At 49.4% G+C, this 24,444-nt stretch overlaps 1 protein-coding gene and 1 long non-coding RNA gene across 2 annotated transcripts in view; one reads left to right on the plus strand and one right to left on the minus strand.

Moving 5' to 3' along the window:
* Positions 1-24,280, minus strand: part of MFSD4A (major facilitator superfamily domain containing 4A) — a 37,421-nt gene extending 13,141 nt beyond the window's left edge. The window contains exons 1-4 of the mRNA XM_032792506.1: positions 23,889-24,280; positions 14,996-15,194; positions 14,593-14,832; positions 3,544-3,712 (exon numbers count right to left, since the gene is read on the minus strand). Of these exons, the coding sequence (XP_032648397.1) occupies positions 3,544-3,712; positions 14,593-14,832; positions 14,996-15,194; positions 23,889-24,118 (838 nt within the window). The 5' untranslated portion in view covers positions 24,119-24,280. The remainder of the gene's footprint in view (positions 1-3,543; positions 3,713-14,592; positions 14,833-14,995; positions 15,195-23,888) is intronic.
* Positions 10,912-22,862, plus strand: LOC116832066 (uncharacterized). Its single transcript, XR_012655707.1, has 3 exons — positions 10,912-11,057; positions 19,090-19,227; positions 22,795-22,862. It is a non-coding gene; the product is annotated as an uncharacterized LOC116832066 (long non-coding RNA).
* Positions 24,281-24,444: the final 164 nt, after the last annotated feature.

The raw sequence follows: 24,444 nt of genomic DNA on the forward strand, positions 1-24,444 counted from the left end.
TTCACTGCTATTGATAGAGAAAAGCGAGCTCGGTACGTCTCCATGGGCTGCAGTCACCACTCTGACTGCAGTGGAGAGAAGCCCAGGTCCCCATTCCCTGATGCCTCTGGGAGCAAATCCCTGAGTCTCACAAGTCCTCAGTAAAATGGGGGTAACAACCCTCGGTCTATGCAGACTACGTTTGTTGGGGCAAGGTCTGTCTCTTCCCATGTATCTAGACTGTGGGGCCATGATCTTGGCTGGGACTAATGTTGCACAAAGAACAAATGGGAAGTGGAGTGAAAAAACCATGGTAGCTTTCAATAAAGTTAATAAAGTGCTTGGTACATCAAGTGTGTTTTTCGTCTACAACACAGTTTACAAGGTAGTAACTATCCTGCCTTGTAGGTGGGGGAACGGCATGATGGGGAAGTGAGAGGATTTGCCCAAGGCCACAGAAGGAATTAGCATCATCATTTATGGGGCTCGGTTTTCTCCTGTACTGCATCTTATGCAGTCATTTACTCCAGCCTAGAGGGCACATGTGTAAGACAGAATCACAGAACTGGAAGGGACCTCAGGAGGTCATCTAGTCCAGTCCCCTGCACTGTTGTGACCATGCTGAATTAGAGCAGGGGCTGGTTAAAAAATAAAACCTGGTTTTACCAGTAAATAAATTTAGTTTCTATTTCAGGACATTTGAATTGGACTTTCTGCCCCCTCCCCTTAAAATATCGGGGGGGGGTATTGAAACATGATCAAAAAGCAGGTTTGGCAAGTGAAAAATGTCACTAATCAGACACGTTTCAGTTACCAAAAACCTGCTGTTTGTTAAATGAAAATTTGATAGCCATTTCGGGTTTAAAAAAAAAAAATGAAAAAAATGTCAATGCAAAATTTCTTTTTTGGAAAATCAGACATTTTTTCAACAAAAAACCCCCTTTTGATTTAAAAGATTCAGCCAGCTCCAGTGAGTCCTACTTCACCTGCACTTTTGCACTGGCATAAATGACAACACAAGGTGCAGGCCCATTTCTTTCTACTGTGGCAGTGCCTACAGACCCCAGTCCAGGCTCAGCGCTCCACTGTGCACAAACACTACCAAGACAGTGCCTGCCCCAAAGAGCTCAATTAGACAATACCCGAGAGGTGGACAGACCAACAAACTGGAGGGAGAACAAGGTAACACAGATTGCTGCATCTGAATAAATTAACAACCAACAGTGGTCTCAAAAGTCATCTTAGATTAGCTGCTAGGGAATCCCTGGCTACCCATCCTGTGCTTTGATCACATTTCTCATTAGTAAAAATCTCCAGACAGGGTAAAGATCAGGGTTAAGGTGCACACAGCTTTGGATCCTGTGCTACATCTATACCAGTGCTTAATACACCGCACCGGCAAAGCTCACCTAGTGTGGACACAGATTATACAAGCAACTGTGTGTTTGCCAGCATAGCTGATGTCACTATAACTAAGTCTACAGTAGGGCTTTCCCCAGGACAGCTCTCTTGGTCAGGAGTCACATCTCTGCACACCCCTGACTGACAAACTGAAGCCACCAGAAGTCTGTACCACAGATGTGGTCAAGCATCCACTCCCCTCTCTGCAGTATCTCCTCTCTCCCTGCCCCAATTCTCTCTGCCTAAAAGACTTACCTCACATCTTTTACTTCATTGTAAAGAAAGAAGTGTCTTTACCTGCGTTACTAAGGCCAGGTCTACCTTGTAGACCTCTGTCAGGCTAGCTGTTGGTCAAAGTGTGCACCTGACCAGCTGCACAGTCCCTAGTATAGATGCAGTTCTATTGGCAAAGCTGGACTTTTATGCTTAGTGCTTGTTTCACTCAGAGGGGTGGCTTTACTGCACCTATAAAATTGCCACTTGCCAGTATAGCTGCATACACAACCAGGAGTGCTCCGTTGGTCTAGTATACCAGTATTTCCAAACCATAAAGTGCTCCTAATACAGACATGGCCTAGCTTTAACGTAGATACTGAAATGAAAAGCATTTTAAAATTGCCATTCACTTACCACGATTTATCCCAAAGGTTAAATATACTTGGCATTTGTTTCTCTCAGCTTGGCAAAGAATCAGTTACGTGTGTCTGGTTTGGTGCAGTAGCTTTTGGGATCCACATAGGGTGACCAGACAGCAAGTGTGAAAAATCGGGACAGGGGCGGGGGGTAATAGGCTTCTATAGAAGAAAAAGCCTCAAATATTGGGACTGTCCCTATAAAATCAGAACATCTGGTCACCCTAGATGCACACAATGCAAAGGGGCCCCTGAATTCATTTAAGAGCTGAGTTTAAACAAAATCAGGGAAATAATTTCTTTTGGTCTTGGGTTTTATATAAGATCACTTTCTACAAAGTCAAAATTTAGGCCTAAACAGGTGAAATTCCTTTGGTTGGTTTACCCCCGCCTCGTGAGAATAGCACAGAAGGAAACAGAAATCCAGCCGAGAGGAGTTTGTTTCAAACTCAGCAAACAATAACAAAATAAATCGAGTCCAATGTTCAAAACAGCTTATGTGATTTATCAGCCCAAGTCTCCTTTCCAGAAGGGACTGAGGCACTTAGTAATATGGGATAGTTGTGTAGTCACATTACTTCACGCACCACTGGAAGGTGGCCAGGTACTACCACCTGGGCATGGTATAAAAGCTTAGAGAGCAGTGCAGTGTCATTGAAAATACCTGGGGCTGGGGCTCCTAAATCACTTGGGTGCTTCTGTAAGTTTTGCCATAGTCAAAAGGGCCCTCGCCTTCAATTCAGTGGCCAAACTCCCCTTGACTTCCATGTCACAGGTTCGGGGCCTACGTCGCTTAGGTTCGCAGACATCTTACTCATAGTCTAGCGCTCTACCTCCAGGGCTGGCAGTGCACTCCTGCAGCTCAAGCAGTGAACAGAAGAATCAGGAAACTATTCACAGCTCTGCCACCAACTAGGTTTGTAGCCTCAGGTGAGTCACTTCACCAATGGCAGAGCCTCTGCTCCCCCTCCCACCCACTGTCTGTCTTGTCTGTTTCGGGCAGAGGCTGACTCTCTGGGTGAGTACAGGACTGAGCATGGTGATCCTGGTTGGGGCTTTTAGGTGCTACCGTAATATAAACAATAAATCTGCAGTTCTGTTCTGGGCAAAACTAACAGGCAGGAATAGGTGCATTTGGCAGTAATTTGATGCCCGATGGACCTGCTGGCCAAGACAGACAGTTTAAAGGGAAAGCCAGTCCCCAGCCAAAGCCAGTCCCCCCGACCTGGCTCTGTGACCCAAAGTGCAGGTCAAGCCATTAGAGTAGAACACCACAAAGTTCATCCGCAAAAGCATGACCACATAGCTGATCTGCGCACACCAGCAATAGCAAGAGACTAGGTTCACCACTGCCCGCAGGATGCCTGCTGATATGAATGGGAGCTATGGGATTGGGGCCCCTTTGCAGATATTACACTGCCTTGACTTTTTCATGGCACCTCCCCACTCCTGGAGGTTCAGTTTCAGCCCATCCCATGTCCCCTTCTTGGAAACCACATTCCTTGGGGGGAAGGGGCTGTCATCATCTCACCTCTGTCTGGTGGGGCTCTCTGCAACGCGACGGACTGACTGTCCTTCTCGGCCGGCTGCGATTCCATCGCCAGTTCGTCCGCAGACAGCAGCGGGCGTCTCCCGTTATTGAAACAGGGCACCAGCCTTTCCTTGTAGAGCAGGAAGAACACCGCGATGGGGACTGGAAGCTGGGGGAGCAATGGGAAAAGGCAGGTCAGTCAGCCTGGATTTATTCTCCTTCTGAATCAAATGCCCCGTGCCCAATCTCCAGATTTGTTCCTCCAGGGGCAGGAGCTGCTTCCACCTAGGGAGGCGCTCACCAGAATGGCTGAGTGATTATGGTGTTGACTCAACTTCCAACGGGCATAAGCTTGTATGAATTTGAATCCAGCCTAGTGGGCTTAGGCCTCCTCGAAGCTGTGGGTAGCAGAGCAAAGGCCCTTGGCTAACATACACCTCACTTTCCCTCTGTTCCAACCAACTGGGGAATGAAGGAAAGACTGGAGGGCTCGCGGGGCTGGCAGTGAAAGAAGGAGGCTGTCACTTGCTGCTTGGTATGTGGGGGGTGAAGGAAGAACTGGTTGACAAATGTCAAATTTTTCAGCAGCACTTGAAAAGCTGAAATATTTCAGCTGTGAAATGTGGCAGCGGTGCCTCATGCTCCCACCAGGGAGCCCAGCCCAGCGAGGACTCTATTCTTCAGGGTGCACCATGGTCTCACCCTCTAGTGAGAGGAGGCTGGGGATGGTGCATCTTGGGAGGTGAAGTCCAGCTGGGGAGCCCAGCTCATAGAAAGCAATGAGAACATGAAGGCTCCTGAAATACAAATCCTATGAAGCACCGCAGCAGCATTTCACAACTGAAATACTTTGGTTCCTGGGAGTTATTGTTTTGATGAAAAATATCCAAGTTTTCCTTTGGAAAGCAAACAGTTTGCACACAAAGTGGTGTTCAGTCAAAGAGCCAGTTTGGATGGGACCTCTCCAGCCAGCCCTCATTGTTAGCACTCGGAGGCTAACTAGCATCTGGCATCAGATGAATTTGTGAGTCTCCGCCCAGTGCCCACATCACAAGGATCATGGTGGTGTTAGTAGCTACCGGTGTGGTGCTCTGCTCTTGTTTGATGATAACAGTCGGCTGCGTGCGTGTTCCCTCTGTATGCTACCCTGGCCCTGCGCAGATAGCTGACACAGCAAACCCCGAGAGAACCCCCAAAGACCACAGACTCCAGGAAGATACGAAGGCACCCGGGCCAGGTTTATTGTCAAACGAAGTACAGTAATCATTTCCTATAGACTGTACAGGACATACTATGAATATGTGCCCCCTGGCAATGGACACAGCTCAGTCAGTGGCGGGACCTTCCACTGCCCCGTAGGCTGGGCAATGATACACACTCCAGGACCTACTTTTATACAGTTACAGGACAGATTACTCATCCCTCCTGACGTATTGAGGTACAGCCCCTTGGCTCATTCGGGTGCTGACTCCCCTTTGATCATGTTGTTCCAGACAAACAGATCTATCCATCATGCTGTCCTGTCTTTAAGATGCATCTGCCTGTTCCTTATGTCTGTGGAGTGTCCTTATGTCATCTTGGCACAAGTTCCTCTTCTCGCTACTTCTGTGAGTGAGGCCTGCCTCTGGCTCACAGCCCAGCTTTTGCTTAGCAATGCCTGGAAGTACTTTGGTTCAGGCTTCAGGCCTCAGACTAGGCCTCATAAACAAGAGTGTATGTTTCAGGGCCTCATCTTACTACACATGGCACTCCCACAACAAGCTTTCACTGGCCTCTTTGGCAGCCTCAGCTGAAAGAACATGGGCTGAATGGAGACTGAGCTGCCCCTCTAGGCCTATTTACACTGCAGTGTCACCTAGAGGCTCCCACTGAATTCAGTGGGGTCGTCAAGGACAGTCACTGCTGCAAAGAGCTCACTAACATTAGCTCCTCCTGGACAGAGCTGCAGCTCTCTGGTGAACTGGCTCCAGGGCTGTCACTGTGCCAACACATTGGTGCAATGCCACCTGGCACTTCGCTGCAGCATCAGCCCAAGGTCACGGCTTAGGTTGGGCTTCTCACACCCACGACTCAGTGGTGCCTTTAGACCCACAGGGATTTATTCTTTTTGTCTGAAGGGAAAATAAAGGGAATTAAGTAAAGTCAGGTCCCTTCCTCCCCCCCGCCAACTGAAGTCCTGTTTATTCTGTGACAAACCGAGGGAGAAAGCCAGGAAATCCATAAGTTACGGCTCACACTCTGTCCCAGCTCTGGCCACTTGGTTTTGTTTTCTACACATCTGTGAGCAAGTGTGAGCGCTAACGCTGAATTTCCTGGTTTTTGTTGGCTCGGGGTGTTATTTAAATGTATGGAGGATTTCTCCCCCCTCCTCCCCTCACTGAATTCATTTACGAGGACTCCATTGTTCTGGGAACAATGGGAATGGGAACAATCAGTTCGGTCCCATGGAAGAAAAATGTATTCACTTGATAGTTCTAATCCTTCCGGAGGTCAGGACCATATTTTAATTGCGGGATTTGCAACAATAATAAAATAGCAGCTTAGCAAACCTTGCAGACACTCTCACAATGTATCTACAGGGCACCTTCCGTCCTGAAGGATCCAAAGTGTGTGGGAATAAAAGGAAGGCCACTGTGGGTAAGGTACTAGATTGTGACTCAAGAATCCAAGATGCAAACATTCCCTGTGGGACCTTGGACAAGCCATTTGACCTCTCTGGGCATCAGGGCCCATCTGTGAAACAGGGATAATAATCGTCCTCTCTTTTCAGAGCAGGGACTGTCTCATTATGAGTATGTACAGCCCCTAGCAGAATGGGGCCTCTTGTTTAGAGCCTCTGGGCCTTACCTTAATACAAATAATACCAAGTGTACCTTACTCACACACACCAGAATTACCAATGGACCTGAACCAAACCCTAGAACTGTGTAACCAACATTCAGCGCCCTCTCTGATACCACCCACTGTCAGATTTTCACCCACCAGCTTAGTGCAGCCACCTCTGCAGTAAAACGTGGCAGTCAACTACATGCAACGAAGTGAATTAGAATGGCACATCCTGTGCTCAGCAGCGAGCTGCTTCATTCACGAAGACAGATGGAGTTTCTCTGCAGTCAGATTGGATCAGGACATCAGGCCATTCAAATCTGCTACCCTGACTCCAGCAGTGGCCAAGATCGGTTGCTTCTCTAGAAGGCAACCATAGCCAGCTGTGCAGTGCAGAGCAAGAGCTTCTAAGCTGAGCTTCCAAGTCCTAAGATGAGGCTACCCTAACTCTAGGATGCCTGAGTACCACTGACCAAGCATATACATACACATCAGTCCCATTCTAGTACTCGAGCAATCCAATGTTCCCAACAGCGAAGTGTCAAGAGATGTTTAATTCTCCAGGAGAAGGTCGTAGTCTCTGCATACATTTGGTTTAATGCACAGAGCATTTCATTCTTGGCTCTTCTGTTGCACTTTGGCCCAAGGTGCTCAAAGAGCTTTACAGGCATTAACTGTTCAAGTATTACAACAGTCTGGTGCAGTGGACAGGACACAGGCCCAGGAATCGGGTTCTAGTCCCAGCTCCCCTAATGACTAATCAGGTGACCTAGGGCAAATAACTTCCTCTCTCTCTGCCTCGTATTGTCCCCATTTGGGATAATGGCACGGATCACTGTAAAGCTCTCTGGATGAGAAGTGTATTATTATTGTAACTCTCATATGAGGAACGTAAAAATCATCTTCATTTTACAGGTGAGAGGAAACTGAGGCACGGGGTGAATAAGTGACTCGCCGCAGATCACACAGCAAGTCAGCTGGGGCAAGACTAGAACCCAGGAGTCTTGAGTCCCAGCCTCCTGCTGTAGCCATCAGACACACCATTCCCTCTCTCATATTAGAAAATACAGGGTGAAATCCTGGCCCCGCTGAAATCAAAGGGAATTTTGATTCACTTCAGTGGGGTCAGGATTACACCCACCATAGCAACCAGCCGTTGATGGGAAAGGCCTTGCTGAAGCATGGATTGATTCCTAGCCTTGCGCCAGAAGCGAGGACACCAGTGTACAGGAGACTGGTCATTCGAAGCGGAAGGAGCAATCTGAAAGGGGCTCTGTGCAGACAACATGGGAACCAAAAGAGCAGGCTCCCAACCCCCCCGAGGCGGCTCTGATCTTAAACCAACTCCAAGCTGGTTGGATAAAAGCCTGGGGCGACGTCCACATCTCACCACCACGGCTGTGGGAGAGGCTGATGTCACTCAAAACAGCACAGGGCGAGTGTATAGGGTGGGGAGTCAGCCAATCAAAGCAGCTCATTTGTTAGATGAGCAAACAGAGATCACCACACTAGCTTTGCAGGGGAATGTTTCACTAAGCAAGGAGCCAAACTCACCTCTGGCACAAAGTGCACTGACTTTAGTGGAGTCACACAAGGGGACCAATTGGTCCCTAAGCTTTAACCTAGGATTTCTCATTAGTTACACACACCTTCTGGAGCGTGCTCACGCTGCTTGCCTGAGTTCGGCCAAGTGTCTTACAGAACCAGCTGCGTCTGTCCTCCTTTGATATTTCCATATGTTCCACCAGAAAAGGGCAAACAAACAGTGAGAGCTGTGTTGGCTCACGGATGTGGTTTGTTTGCCAAGCTATATGGGGCAGGGCTGACACGTTTATTACAGGAACTTGCTCCTTGGAGAGGCTTGGTTTTCTTAGGCTAACATGCTGATCACCTGGTCTGCTTGGAACATGGTTTAATGAGACTTCCTTAAACCCTGAAGCGATCCTAAACAGAACTATAAGGGAAAAGACAGCAGACACAGGTGTTACATGGCTAACAGCCCTACCCACAGGGCTGAAGATGCACCTCCGCGGATGAGGTAACACCCATTGAAAGGATAACCTTTTCAAGGCTCTATCTACATTTGGAAAGGTTCCTGCTTCCCCAAGCAGCTAGCAGGGCCATCCATTCGGGGCACAACCAGGCGATGAAAGTTGGTTCCTGGCCCATTCTCTCCTGGGGTAATCTCCAGACTTCAGTAGCAATGAATTTGGCCCAGAGTTTTTTTCAACTTAGCCCCTTGCTGGGAAATGCTGATGGATTGCATTGGTAAGGAAGCAGTCAAAATCTCTCACCAGATCTTGCTGTTTTGTGTCAGCTCTCAATAAACTCAGGTGTCATTCCTCTCTCCTGTTCTATCTTAGGGACTTCTTATAGCCCACATCACCATAGTATGTGAGTGTATCACAGTCTTTGGTCTGTTTATCCTCACAACACCCCTGTACAGTAGGCACTGCCATTGTCCCCATTTTAAACATGGGGAACTGGGCACAAAGAGAATAAGTAACTTGCCCAAGGACACTCAGTTCATAGTGGAACAGGGAGCTGAACCTGGCTCTTCTGAGTCCCAGGGTAGCACCCCAATCATTGGACCAACCTTCCTCTCAATTTGTCTCCATTTGCTCTTTATTGTAAACTCAATAAATTGGTGCATCAAGGTGGCAAATACCCTTAAAATCATAGTTCTCTTCCATCTCTAGATGCTATTTCAGCCCATCTCCCTCCCAGAACAGGGATTACCCCCAGCCTACTTCTTAAGAACCCAAGCAAAGGAGCTTCTTCCAGTTCCTTTGAGATTCCTCACAGACAAACAGATCCCACCCTCGGGAACTTGCACCGCCAGAGCGGGACTGGAGTTTCCATTCCGCGGAGAACGCTGATGCGCTGAATCTTGCTTCTGTTCAAGTCAGAACGAAAAGCTGAAATTTCAACATCTCCCGCAAAATGAAAGTTCTGAACAGTTTTGATTGAAAAATCATTGAAACACTTTGGTAATGTTGAATCATTTTGCTTTGATAAGACAAAAAGGTTTTGGTTTTGATCATTTCCAAACATAGCACAAAATATTGAGTCATATAATAAACAATAATGTTAGTGTTTTAATAGAATATAAAAAAGTTGAAACAAGAAAGTCACAACAATTCATTTTGACTTTTTCTGTAGAAAATGGTGTCAGATTAGACTCATTCCCCAAAAAATGTTTAGATTTTGACAAAACTGCATTTTTCAATGGAAAATTGGCAGCCAAAAAATTTTCGGCCACCTCTAAAGCCTACTTCATTTCATCCTCTTGCTCCTAATTTCATTGTACTAACTAGTTTCTCTCTTTTTCCTTGATGTTTACACCTTTCAGACATGGGTGGTGTGATCTCCCCTCTTCCAAAACTACATATATTAACCTGATTAAAGTTGGATTCTTTCCATCTAAATAGATTTTCAGCATGTTTGGTGGCAAGGCAGGGATGCAAAAAGAGAACAACTTGCTTTGGGAATGCAAAATTCCTAGAGTATTTGAGATCTGAATTTATCTCCCTTCGTCAGGGATAAAAACTTCATTGAGGAGAGAAGTGGAAACCATAAAGTTTCCCTGTACAAGGCTAATATCTCCTCCTACCTTCTGCCTTCAATCTAACCAGATCCCTTCCAGCTATTTGCTCAGTTTATGCCTGTATTTTCTCTGAAACGTGGCAGAGACAGTGCCAATCCCAATCTAATACTGCTCTTGTTAAACTAGAATTACTGGTTTGGATTGTATAATTGAACAGGAAGGCCAAATTTAGTCCCGGTGCCACAGGCAACTTGGGAAAGAGAACAAGGACGCTACTTTGGCAGGAGACAACCCCCGCCCCCCACAAAGAAGTTTACAGAAGGTGTGCCCTGCTTTCCAGCTCTCCTTGACACTTGCTACCAACATCTCATGCCCATAAAGGGCCACGTTTGAAAAAAGGCTTCACTAAATGGGCCTCCGGTGGACATCATTCCGTTTTTGCAGCCACAATTTTTCAAGCCCAAATCTGCATGTTTGAAAACCCCCAGCCTGATGGAAGTGCAAACTGCATTTGTGCTTGCGAGTCAACTAGTTACACACCACACTTCTTCCTTGGTGTGCACAAATGTGGTTTCTGAGGGTATGCCCATACCGCAATCGCAGGATGTGACTGCAGCTCAAAGAGACATACCCAAGCTAGCTTTACTCTACCTAGTTCTGCTCTGGTACCACAGTAATGAAGCAGAGGCTAGCCCTGGGAGTAACTACCCAGAGCTCCAGGTGGGTTTACAGAGCCCATGCTGCAGTGTGCGCTGCTGCAGCTTCACTGTCCACGACCCGAGCTAAACTCGGCCAGGTCTCCTCAAGCTGCAATCACACGACTGTGATTGCAGTAGACACACCCCCTGAGTTTGCACGCACAGAAACCAGGATGCAAAGAAAACGACGAATACAATTTTAGAAGCCAGTTTTGAACATCTGAATTGAGACATTGTTTGGGGCCCAATCCTGCTCCTAATGAAATCAACAGCAAAGCTCCCATTGACTTCACTGGGAACAGGATCGGGCCCCAACGAAAACTAAACCATCAAACACTGCCACTGCACATCAAAGCCCACATTATCCGCAGCCTTTACTCCATTCAGGGACAAATGCTAAAATAGAGAGGACACCTTCCATCGCAGCAGACACAGAGTTAGAGGTAAGTAACGTTGGATTCTTACCCTAAGGAGACTGCACCCCGTTGAGTTCTGCAATGACAGTCTCGCTTTGTACCATTTGCTTTACTGACGCAATGAGAAGCGCATCAAACAGGCTACACAGACCTCAGCTTAATGAAAACTAGCTGTGAGATGCACTTGAGTGGTGTTTTGTTTTATAAGCACATGGACAGATCAAGATGGTGTGAAGAAACCTGTTCCTCTGCCTAGCATAGCATGTATGTACTGGGACCATGGGCTGCTCCCCGCTTCAGTCTGGGGCTGGGAGAGGGAATGGGATGAACTTGTAGACAGCTTGGCTAGGCAGTCAGACATGGTCAACACTCTGACTTTAGCCGGCTGTATGTAGGGAGAGATGGAGAGCAGGACTGTCCTGGCAAGCACATGGAAAGAAAAGAGATAAATAAAATGAACTGAATTAACCCACCACTTGGTACTGTGCTTTGAGATCTTTCGAGGGATGGTGGTACAGGGATGCAGAGAATTATCATCACTCTCTCTCGTCCCATCACCATGCTATCCAAGCACCTTACAAACGTTAATGAACGCATCCTCACAACCTGTCCACATAGACCGGGCCATTTCCCCCACTACAGAAGAGGACCTGAGGCACGCACAGCTGAGGTGATCGCCCGAGGTCACTCAGGCAGACTGTGGGAGAGCCTGGAATGGAACCCAGACCACCCGAGTTCCAGACAAGTGCCTTAACCACAAGGTCTCCTCTTTTGGCTCACTCCATCCACCCCTATGGATTGCCTGCACTGCTCGCTACTAAGCCCTGGGTTCGGATCCTGCCTTGGACAGCTGAGCTCAGATGGGTTACAGGAATAACAGCACACACTTGAGTTGCAGAGCAGGCAGACAGGAAGTGCTCATCTGATTGATCAGCACCATTTGTTATCTTGGGGCTAGTGCCTCCAGGGAGGGCACGAAGCCCTAGCAGGAGGAGGAGGACATCGCTTTGGTTGTCTATGAGAAGAGGGCACATCAGCGGCAGCAGAACAGAGTGGATGGAGGAAAACATGAGCCCCTTACCCAGGCAGGCCATTGGACTTGATACCAGCTGTACAGAAGGAGAGATTGCATTTGGTTGCCTGGTGAGAAGAGTGCGAGACACCCCTTTGCTTCACCAGCAAACCATGTGTACAGGGCGTCAATCAACTGGGCGCTTTTATTGCAAGTGTTTTCCAGCTGTAACTCGTGCTGCTTGCTGCCCAAGAATGGCCAGAATCCATCTCTGGGGGCAGACAGACAGACATGTCTGGGACTCACTGCTGCATGTGAAGATTAACATTCCCTCTCTGATCATTACTTGGAAACGTTACACGGACCCATTATACTGAAATACCGACAGGAAAGGTGGCTGGGGAATCAAGGCATTGTGACTCAGGAGATCTGGGTCCTGCCTCTGCCACAGACTCCCTGTGGGACCTCAGCCAAATCACTTTAACATTCTGTGCCTCGGTTCTCCACTGGTCACACAGGCATACCACTACTGCCTGTCTCCTACCTGTGGTTGCCTACTTAGACTGCAAGCTACTCAGGACAGAGACTTTCTCTCACAATGCACCTTGCACAGCTTGATCTTGGCTGGGGCCTGGAGGTGCCACTATAAAATAATCGTAATGTCAGATTGTTGCCAGCCTTAACTGGTGACAAGGCAAAGCTGTGTCATTCTAGACACTATCTTGTCTTCTCTCGTTTCAGTTCAGGTGCTGTTTTCAGCAGCTGATCTCTGACAAACCCCTTTATGCCATTGGAAAGCCAAGATCCTCAGCTCCAAGAGAGTATAGTGCAGTGGGTGCTAGCTGTCTGGACTCTCAAGACGACAACCCCTTAATATCCATTTGAATTGAAGTAGTGGGGAAAGCACTCAGGCAGTCCAGAAGGGTGAGCCCAGGTCAGAGATCGCACGACTAGTCAAAGCAAGAATAACGCGATGTCCACTGACGGAGAGCTGGGCTCTCAGCTTCCTTGCAACTTACAACACTTGTCTCCCCATGGACGTTTGCAAGACACCAGGCCCAATAATCCTTTCACTGGTCTCTAGGAACAGTCCCTGGCACCAGTCCAGGTGTGAATCTAAGCAATCCCAGTCCTCAGGACAGGAAGTGAAGACTACTGAATCCAAAAAGAGGGGGTGCGGGGAGGCAGGATGCAGTTACCTAGGTTGGTAGCTGGCCAGGACATTGGGGCTAACACCTCTACTCTTGCAAACAGTGCGAGATGGAAAAATGCCACCTATTGAACCATTAACACAGCTTCCCACTCCACCTTCCCTGCTCCTTCCAGGTCTTCCACTCAAGCACTGACCCTCCCTGGCCCTGCTACGCTCTGGCGGGCTCTCGGCATCATGTGGGAATAACAGGATTTATTGCATCATGCTCCCTTCAGGGCGAATGCGCAGCTCCCCCCTCATGGCAGCACATCAGTGATTTCCGGGAAGTCTGGCTGCACCATAGCTTGCTGATCAACAGCTGCTCCGGGCCGCCTCAGTAATGTGTCGCAGGGGAGAGCCTAGCACATGAGGACCAGACAGCTGAGGAGCGAGCGAGAGGAGCTGGGCTGGGCTGACAGCATGTTCCTTGCTGCCTGTCTCCCGGGGAAAAGGCCCACACTGGGTGTGTGGGAGGTTTACACCAGAAGAGCCTTGAGGGCATGGAAGGGCCCAGGATCCCAAGCCATGCAGGTGTCCCAGATAGCTGCTGGGAAACACTACACCAACCCTATTAAAACATTGCCCTGCATTGAGCGAGCAGGGGTGGGGAGGAGGGAGGGTAATGGAGGGGACTTCACACCAAGGTTTCAATGTCCGGCGCAAACTGGAAAGCTTGGAGGGGACTGCTGGCAGCAATCCTACTTCCCTGTCTGAATATTCACCAACCGCAGTTACCCGTATCGGCTGGCTGAGCTGCCAGCGCGACCTTTGCAGCGACCTCCATCCCCAACCCAGGGGCCCTGTCTGGCTGCGGGATGAGAGGGGAGAGCCGAGAACCGGGCTGAACTCCAGTTCTGGGGCAATGACCACTCAGGGGATCCAGTTCCTGGCGGGGGCTTGGAGGGGCTCCCGGCATCTCACTGCCTGTTGAATTCCAGGTCAGGATGCAATGAATGGGGACAGGGCCTTAAAGCCACCATCCCATTAAGCATTAACTGCCACATTTTAGTGCTGGCTCTCAACTGTAAGGTCAAATCATGAAGGAACTGAGGCCCTATGGCCCAGTCTTGGGTCTCAGTAACTCAGCTAGGCCTGGGGGAGCTCTCTATGGAAAAAGAGGGGGCAAATCCTTCTCCTGCCTACTTATTCCCAGGCCACGGAGCTAAGCCACAGCCTCGACTCCAGCCTGGCTGCTGGAGGAGACTCTATGGCCCTGGTGCTTCCCTCTGCTGCTGGAGGCAGGCAAACCGCGGTGCCCGAGGAGGAGCGGGAACAACAAGCCGCGGCACCACGCAGAGGAAGAGCTAAGGCACGGGACACAGAGAACTCCTGTCGGTACACCAAGCCGCAATACTCACGTTGATCAGGGCCATGATCCAGAAAGCATAGGACACACGTGTCACCACCATCCCTTTGATCGGCAGCTCGTAGTGCGACAGGTTGCCAGGATGGTGGGGGACCAATGACTTGCGGATGTGAGGGAGGTTGCTGGTGGCGTTGAGTGTGGAGTTTGACAGGATGCAGTTGGTGTCCGAAAGGAAAGGGTCAGCTATCAGTGGGCTCAGCAGGGCCCCGAACCCCACAAAGAAGTGAAGGGCCTGGAAGAGAGGACAAATATCAAGACATTAATTTTCTGCTCTCCCCTGCAGGGAAGCTGCCGGAGCCTCCTCCTCAAAGAACAAGATCCGACGACAGAAATACAGCAAGAGCCGCCGCGTCCCGACAGAACTGCCCCAGGGGAAGCCAACACATCTGCCTCACCTGCAGGAAGATGGCCGAGTCCTTCTGGTAGATCTTCACCAGCTGCATGTTGGAAATGGTGTCGATGCATCCCATGGCCAGTCCTGCCACGGCCATGACCACAGCCAGCACCACCACATTGTGGCAAAGAGGGATAATGGCGAAGACAACAGAGATAGCGAGGGATGACGCAAAGAGGGCGACCAGGGACTGAGACAATCTGAGCCAGGAGAGAAGAAACAAAGGGACAGAGTTACCTCAGGGAGAGCACGGTCCAGCAATGACATCGACCTGCTCACCAGGACACACCCACAGCTATGTCGTGGCAGTAGGATTCTTAGGCTGTTAATAGGCCTGCTCCGTCCCCCGAGCATTCAGAGCCACTGGAGCACTGCAGATCAGCCTATGGTGCAGGCATCAGTCACTACGCTGGCTACGTTACCATTCAGCATGTGATGGGGAAAGGATTACAAGGGATATTCCTTGATCAGACAACGGACGTAGGATCCAGCTATGCTGCAGGGAGTCAGGATTTCGCACTTAGCATGGTTTCCACACATGTTAAGCCCAGATGGGACCATTACAATCACCTAGTCTGACCTTCTGTCCAACACAGGCCACAGAAATATGTCCCTTAGTTACAGGCTCAGCTGCTGAGGTACAGGTGAGCAGGACGGACTAGTTCAAGAGACTGGGAAGCGGGGTCTGGTGATAGCTCCCAGCCAGGTCAATAACAGCAGAAGGCTGTCACCAAGGCACTGTCAGCTGGTAACCGATGAGCAGTGGGTAAGTGGCAGCCTCCATCTAGTCCCAATAGGTGACATGGTCCCATCACCATCCTACCTCTCCAGCCACCCCCCACCTCTTGCTTGTCTCAAAGGCATTGTGCACTGAATGCATCACGGACACTTAACTCCTTGCTCCCCTGTAGAGGCCAAAAAGGGGCACACTGGCAGTGAGAATATGGTGCTGACCATGCTGCACCTGCGCTGTGGGTAGACTCCAGCCCCCAGGGCTACCAATTACACTGATCTCACGTTAGGAAAAGCTAAATCCATTCAGTTTGTATTTAAACCATGACAAGGTATTCTGTTCTCTGGAGGGACACATGTAACCTGACTAGGGTACTGGGCATCATAATGTCTGATTTCAACAGCACGTTTATTGTTGTAGTCGTCTCCCCATTTGGCTTGTCTCCTGCCCTAACTTTGGATCTCTGCAAGAACCTGCCTTCTGGGAGTTCACCCCTTCCTCCTTCCTTTCCTGGCTGCAGTACCACAGAGCAAGCAGGACGGCCATCTGAGGCTTTCTTCCAAGCTTCGCCCTGCACACCCAGCCCCAGGCACCACGTTAAGGACCTCGTGCCCACATTCCATGATCTCACCCAATGTTTGCATGGAGAGGAGGCGATAACCTTGATCGCCACATCAAGGGCTGAAACCTCTTTAATCAGATGGAATTTACCCAGACACCTAATGGTTGTAGGATGGCTAGAGGAGAGGCTGCAAGCCAGGTGGGATGTGCTCTCCGGTCAGGAGGGTTTTGCTCTGCTGAATGGTGTGCTAGGGACCCTGTACACCACAAGCATTATATTGGAGAGGGGCAGCACATTATGACCGTGAAATGGAGTCATGCTATACCCAGCCCTCTGTATCTGACCTGATGCAGATCCATTACTTCCTGCAGACTCTCAGGTTTCTTTTGAAATTAAAAGTTTCTAGACCAGATGAGTGTGAAGAGAGCCTTCCAAAAGTGACCTGAGTGTAAATGGTGCAACAGTGTCAGTCTGAGTCTGCAGACAGCCTGAAATAAGAGCTCCAGGAGTCATGAGCTGCTGTGCTCCTCTCAATGAGTGTTAATTCTAAAACCTACTGATACCAGGTTCAGTATCAACCATTTCCATTACTGATAATTTTAATATCATAATATATCTGACCTAGCCTCTGCTTAGACTGTAAGAGGCTGAACTGTCTTTTTTCTCTGCTTGTATAGCTCCTAGCACATTGGGGTCACAGTCCTGACCGGGGCCTCTGGATGCTACCATAACAAATATTTGCTACTCCTACAATACCTTCCCCAAAGCTCCAGTTACAACCCATCCAGATGCCCGAAGTTCCATATTCCCCAGTGGATCTCTTCCTCCGTTCAGTCTGGTTACATCCCCAGTGAGGATCACCTCTACATGACAACAGCGGGACCTGTTCAGTGTTTCCCCTGTAACTGGCTGAAAGGGGTCTGAGCTCCTACTTCCCTAGCCACTCTCACAGGTGAATGGCTCAGAAAAGCTTAAAGGACCTTAGCATAAGACGGGCAAGTGCCTCACGTCACAGATCATGCCGGTAATAAGCCCGCTCCCTGACTTCTGTCCAGACTGCTTTGAGCTAAGCAGGGAGCCAGGCTGCGCTCACTGTGAGCCGGCCAGCTCGCTGAGTTAGAAAACCAAGCCCAGGTTGGCATCGCACCGCTGTGAAGCTGCCAAGTCTGAAGGCAGGAAGGAAGGAAGGAAACAGAGACCAGACAGCAAAGCACTGAAAAGACTAAGACTAGCAAAACGCGAGACTCTGTAAAACCTCAGCAGAGAACAGCGAGCACAGACAGGTCCCCCTGGAGAGACCGCATCCCCATGAGCACCTCTCTCCCCCTGTAGGCACCCCCAGCTTTCTGATGGAGCAGGGCTGGTCCCTTTGGCACATGAAAGCATCACTCCTTAACCGACCAGAGGCGGGCATTATTGGGTGATGCAAGACACTCCAGTTCTGTCTGGAGACAGAAAGAGGGATCAGCAGTAATAGTCAAGCCCCCTCCTCCCACCCCCCAGAACAGGCATGCAAAGGATACCATCTGCATGCAGAGTCCATTCCCCTCGCTCCCAAGCAACTCACAGCACAGAGGGAATCCACAGCCACATCTCCCTGGGAAGCAGCTTGGTTTGGGGGCAGCATCTCTGAGTCACAAGTCACGGATCCCCCCACCCCAGAGCTGACAGTGCCATGCAGCACAGAGGGACGCTTGTGCCATTTGCAACACCACAGCTGCAGAGAGGAGACTTAGATCAGAGGGACCCTTGGCCTGTTTCTGGGGGTCAGCGAAGCAAGTGTTTTGGATCATAGGGGAATAACGCGAGTGTCCTAGCCAACGTGCTGCCCCCTGTTGCTCAACAGGCAAGAGCCCCAGCTGGGCAGTAGCCGATTGCCAAGCTCATTTGCATGCCAAGTCTGTAGCTATCTCCCTGCCTTGCCAAGAGCTTTAAGATAAGGGGATGAGAAAGGCTGTGGGAAACCAAAATCCATTCTCCAAAGCAGGTTGCCTACAGCAGCCAGCCAGGAGCCAGGATATCTGCTATGTGGTCCTGATGGCTATTTGCTGGCTGGCTGGTCCTGGGCAGACCCCTCCTCCTCTCTGCACCTCCATTCCCCCATCTGCAAAAGGAGGGTAATTCCTGCCTCACAGAGTACATAAGGCCGAATAGCTTATAATGCACTTTGACATCCTAGGGCAAAACGGATCGAAGTGCAAAGTTACTGCACTTCCTTACTCTGCTGGATGGCATAAACCTGGAATTCTGGACTCACAGACCCATTTTATCTTGGAGCCCAATTCCATGTATTCAGATTTAAAAAACAATTGTTTTTGAGGGTCCAACATTTTGCAAGGCACTAACCCAGCCTCTCATGCTGTTTAGTCCTTTTTAAAACCCTGATCCTCATGAGCAAATTCACAAGACAAAGAAAAAACAAACCCCAAAGACATAAGGTCATGGAATAAAACAACAGGCAAATAAGAGAAAGGAGCCACAGAGGAACAAGGCAGCACCCATGGGGAATCGCAAAAGCCCACTGGGGAAGAGAACTGTAGGGATTAGCAGCCAGTGAATATGAGATGGTAGAAACGTGCACCAAGAGATTCCAGAAGTGCCTTTCATGTTCTGCAGTGTTAGCAAAACAACTGCAGAGCTGCCTCGGCTTAGTTAGAGAGTGCATTCATTACCGGAGTTAAACATTCATCACTAATTATTTCATGTCATTAAAAAGCACTAAAAAGATTTTTTTTTTAAATAGCAAAAATGTCTGCCTCCAGCAGTGTACCACTAATTATACCAGCACTTCTTTACACAGCCCCCATAACAAGCACCAAGAGAACCCACTTTGCATTCTGCCCTGCTGACCTCTTCCCCGCCAACTCTGGCATTAGTGAGTGTGAAGGAATTGCTTGCTTCCAGCCACTGAATCCAAAATGAAGTCATTTGCTTTCAGGTATGTTTGAAGAGTGCACAGCTCAACACCAGAGGTGGGATTTGGACTCCCACTGAAAGGCAGCGTGAGTTGGGTGTCTAACCTGTTAGGTTCCTTTGAAAATCTCAGCTCTTTCCCTGTATCTTTGTAAGAGGCATGACATGAACCCAGGTCCTGAGAATGAAAAATCACTGCACACCTCATCATACAGTTAATATTCTGTCTCCCTTACGTCTGGCTGCAATGGGATACAGTGGTAACCTATGCCAACCTGTTGCAGAGTGTTGCCTTCTATAAACATTTGCTATCTCTCCCCACACACACACTCCCCCCCTCCTGCCCTCCCCCCAGAGGCTGCATTGCACTGGGGGCAAGGGATTCCTCTACAAACAGAGAACTTGATTTTCAGAAGCATCCACATCTTGTTGAAGCCAAGGGGAGCTAGGACAAGGGATATGGAACCTCATGTTTCAGGGTTTCAGCCAGTCTCTTAATGATGGGGTAGGATGAAACCTTCATGGGGAGACAGATTATCCTGCATCTGCCAACTGCAGGGTTTCTTGCACTGACTTTGAAGTAGCTGGTACTGGCCACTGTCAGAGATGGGATGCTGGGCTGGATGGACCAGGGGTCTGAGTCCGTCTGGCAATTCCTATGAGGTGCAGATGCTCAGTCTCCCTGCAAAGTCAGGCCCAATGCTTATATTGCTGTTCCAGGGGGCTTAGGAACAAAAGGCACTATATAAATGTGCCACACTCAGCACCCTTCAGTCCCTCCCAACACTGGAGCCACATATGGTGCCAAATGAAGGAGACGCCTAAACAAAAACCTTAGAAAGATGGGAAGGGTGGAGGAGGAAGTGGCTATAGGACCATTCCTGGTGTTTCCCACTGTTGCCTTCCCCAGTGACAGACACAGGCCTCGGCTTCAGTGGGGCAAGATCAGGCCCCAAGAAGGGAGAGAGTTTAAGATTACGGAAAGTTGAAGAATCTCATCTCATCTGCCCTCACAGGACCACCTGGGGAACACACCTTTGGAGGAAGCCTGAGCGGGGTTACACCACACAGTGTCAAACACACCCATGTCCGATCCACATTCACACCCCCAGCTTGGCTAACGCCAGTGGAGCTAGCTCGGTGCTGTGACAAAAACAGCAGGAGAAATGCTACCAACTCTCAGAACAGACAACCTCTGAAAAAGCAACCAAGGGTGCAGGCGCCCGGATACCACTGCAATGGGAGTGGCAGGAGAGTAGAGACTAGATGGTCATGGAAGGGCAGCTCAGAGGAGTGCAAGGTGGAGGGGAAAAATAAGACATTAGTATTAATAACAGCAGGAACCAGTATTATAATCAACCATCAGGAAAAGTTAGAGGAACTGAGGAAGGTGGGTAAGCAGAGAGTGAGACAACAGCTTCTCTAAAGAGTGCAGGGCTAGGTTTCCTAGCATTCAGCACTCACCAGTCAGCTGGATTTTCCAGAGATCAGCTCCTATTCAAACACCTAAATCAGGGCCAGATTTGCAGAAAGACTCCAGCTGGACCAGCTCCCAGTGTCACACTTACGGCCAGATTTTCACAAACATTCAGCTCTCAGCGGGTACCCGCTGTGCTCAGCTCATCTGATAATCCAGCCCAGAGAACACAATAAAACGGGATTCTTTAATCCATTTCTAGCCTCATTGAGCTACGGGGCTGCTTGCAAGAAGCCAACCTGCCAACTGGAAGATGCACATAGACCTCCTTTACCCTAACAGATCTGATATATAAGGCTAGTGTTAAGGTGTGATCCAGGGCACGCAATATCCTGAAAAGCTGTTAACGCCCATGCAAGAGAATACCCTGTTCATGTCATCTTATAAAAAGCTATATTCTTCTGAACTCTGCACCATGGTGCAATATAAAAACTACAAACACACTGAGTCATAAGACAGTAACATGCCAGTCTTACAAGGCTCACACCTTTTGCTGAATTCTGTTCCTTTCAGTTATGTAGGGCATTTCTCGCCCTACAGTTTCAGCGTAGCAGATGCCAACAGCAAGATGAAAGGGCAGCTCTCAGAGTCAGTAAGATGGGTGTACAAGACTGATATTTTCATAACAACCCATGCACAGCAGCTCATGTTCTGCTCTGTTACATGCCTGCAGACTCCCAGATTCCAGTGGGGTTACACAAAAGCAGAGTCTGGCCCAATGTTAATTCAACTCTCTGCTTAGAGGAGCCAAAGGCCATCTTGAGCCCCATCTATGCTACAGTTATAACCAGCGGCGCAGTTAACAGCATCGTTATCCCCTGACTTGATTATAACATTCCATTTTGTAGAGCAGCCAGAACCAGAACCACATCCTAGGATTTAGCCCATATAAGAAACAAAGCCCAGATGCCATCTACACTACAAATTAGAGTCAGGTCTCCTGTCTTGATTGTGACTGTCATGTCAGTGGGGCCTTAGGAAGCTCTAGCAGAAGCTATAATCTTGTTAACTGTAAGAGGCATGGACCACAAGACTGGGAGCCAGGAGCGCCCGAGTTCTAGCCTTTATAATCATGCAGCTTTCTAGCAAGCTGTGACTTCAGGCAAGTCACTTTACCACCCTGTGCTTCAGTTTGCCCATCTGTAAAATAGCCATAATACCAACTGCATCAGGGCTTTGTGGGATTTAAATAGTGGATGTCTAATATACTTAAAGTTGGGCACCATAGCACATTTTAAAATTAGCTCTGTAATGCAGCTCAGTGCACCTTGGACACATGGGAAACACCACCCACTGCCCAAAATACCCACCAGTTCTCAATAGGAATTTCAGCAATCGTTTTAAGCATGTTGCCCGTGCTGTGAAAAGCCACAAACAGGGTCCTGGTTTATTAAGGCAGAAGGTGGCTGCTCATTTTGCCCCGCACAGAATTAAAAATCCCAGACACCAAAAATCCATTCTTAGGGAAACCCTAAGAGGTCCATGCAGCACAGGCTGGATACCAGGAAGAAGCATATCAGCATGAACCTGGCATTTCTGACTGAGCAATCATGGGTCTGCATTTGCCTAATCTCACCTTCGAACACACAGGCAGTAGATGAAGTGCTGGCAAAAGGTATTGACCTGGGAGTCTGAAATCCACTATCCATATCACAGGCAGGGCAAGCTTCCCACACACCATCTCCTTCCAATATGCACCACCCCTGACCTGGCAAGCAGTTCGGTCTCCTAGTCAAGATGCTTCTGCTGATTGCCTCTAGAACTATTTCATCTCCAAGAATATACTCAAAATGCCATCAATGCAGTTCCGGGAATGCTGGCTGGGATGGCAATTTCACCTCAACGCTAATTCCAAGACCCTTTACAGGTACTAATCAGAGTTATCTACTGAATGCCTCCTTCATAAGTCAAGAGAACAGTTTAAAAACAAACACTTTATACCCATAAGAGAATCATGTAAATAATAATCCAGATAGAGACTACAAAATCAGCTACACTGATCAGTAACACCGTAAATAATCAACTGATTTTCATATGCAATAGCAGTCATCACATCTAAGCCTACACGTCTATTTGGAAACCTCTAACAGTGCTGTTGCACATTTTCTATTTTAGAGAGATCTTAACACAAGATTTGCTACAAATCCCTTGCCTGGCTGCACTTGGAAGCCTGACTGATTTGTAGAGAATGCTGCTGTCACTTCACGCATGCCCTGTGCGAAGTTGAAATACCGACTGTATCCTCTTCAACCCTGTAGCAACTTCGTGTTTAGAGTGTTATTGTCTGAGGCTGAATCTTGTTTGCCCAAACTCCCGGAGCGTAAGATAACAGCTTGATTGCTGACACTGGGGTTATTAAAACAGGCTTTCTACAATGTTTTTAAACGATTAGGTTAAATAAATACATTGGGAAGTCTGGAGTAAGACTTGCAATCTCCCCCCTGCATGCACCATCTCTGCACTGAGCTCAGTAAAATCAGTGGCGCTGCACAGAGATGCAGCAAGGTGGATGGACCCAAGCACAGAATCAGACTCCCACAGAATGAAACCTGCAGCCTTTACTCTCATGAGCAATTCCACTGTCTTCAGTCGAACTACTCAGGTGAGTGAGGGCTACAGATCCAGGCTAACTCATTACAGAGGTTTTAGTTCGTGCACGATCTTTCACACAACTTGTCTCCCCAGATGCTTTGAGTCCCATACTGCAATCAGGGAACCAGACAGAAACAAAGAGAAAGTCGGTGTGTGTGTGTGTGTGTGTGTGTGGAGAGAGAGGGGAGGTAGGGAAAGGAGGAGAAATTAGAAGATATTTTCAGACATGATGTGAAAGAGACAGACGAGCTGGAGACTTGGAGCCCAAACATGGGCCGTTCCAAGCCAGAAGGGGGAGAGCTGCAAACCGCTGGAGGAACATTAAATAAAAATTGGGGGCGGTTAGAGCAAAAGTGATGTTGCAACTTTAACTAGGGCACTGATCGGTCGGCTGACCCATGGGGCACCGAAAGGAGCGTCCCCACAAGTCCCAGTACAGCGCCGAAAAGGAGGCTGAAGCCAAGCCACGCGGGAAGTTCAGTGTCACCAAGTTGGTCGGAGAGGGAGGGAAGGTCTGAGCAGGGGAACCGGGAAGGCGCTGGGTTTTCGATCAAAGCCGGCGTGGCCCCGGGGGGAGAGGCCGATGGAGGCGGGGGTGGGCTCGCCGGGGGCCTTACGTTTTCTTGAAGATTCCCCCGAGGCAGCTGCCGAGCAGGAGGCAGAACTGCTGCGAGAAGAAGACCCAGGTGATCTGGGAGAGCGAGCTCTGGGTCTGGCAGCGCAGGTCCAGCAGGGTGGGCCCCAGGAAGGCGATGCAGAGCCCGAAGCTGAAGAAGACGCTCCAGTAGGTGAGGGTGGGCTGCAGGTTCCTCCGGAACAGGGCAGCCACCCGCTCATCCCACACCATCCTGGGCTCGGGCTCCGGCTGGGAGAGCCACGGGCAGGGCTCAGCTCAGCGCGGGCGCCGGCGGGTGGACAGCGTCCTGGATCTCATGCGCCCTGGAGCCCTTCTCCCGCTCAATCCGGATTCGCTCCGGTTCGCTGCAGCCCACGCTTCGCTCCCCGGGCAGTGCAGGGATATGCCTGGAGCGGGCAGGCAGCGCTGCTGGGCTCGGGCGCTGGCCCCGCCCCTGTGCCCGGGGAGCAGCAGCCACCGCCTCCAGGGCAGCGGGGCGGGGACGGGGCTCGCCAAGGTGCGGGAACGGGCTGGGAACGCTGCTGTACCCAGAGCAC

This window comes from Chelonoidis abingdonii, chromosome 4 (genome assembly GCF_003597395.2).
Source record: "Chelonoidis abingdonii isolate Lonesome George chromosome 4, CheloAbing_2.0, whole genome shotgun sequence".
NCBI classification, from domain to species: Eukaryota; Metazoa; Chordata; order Testudines; family Testudinidae; genus Chelonoidis; species Chelonoidis abingdonii.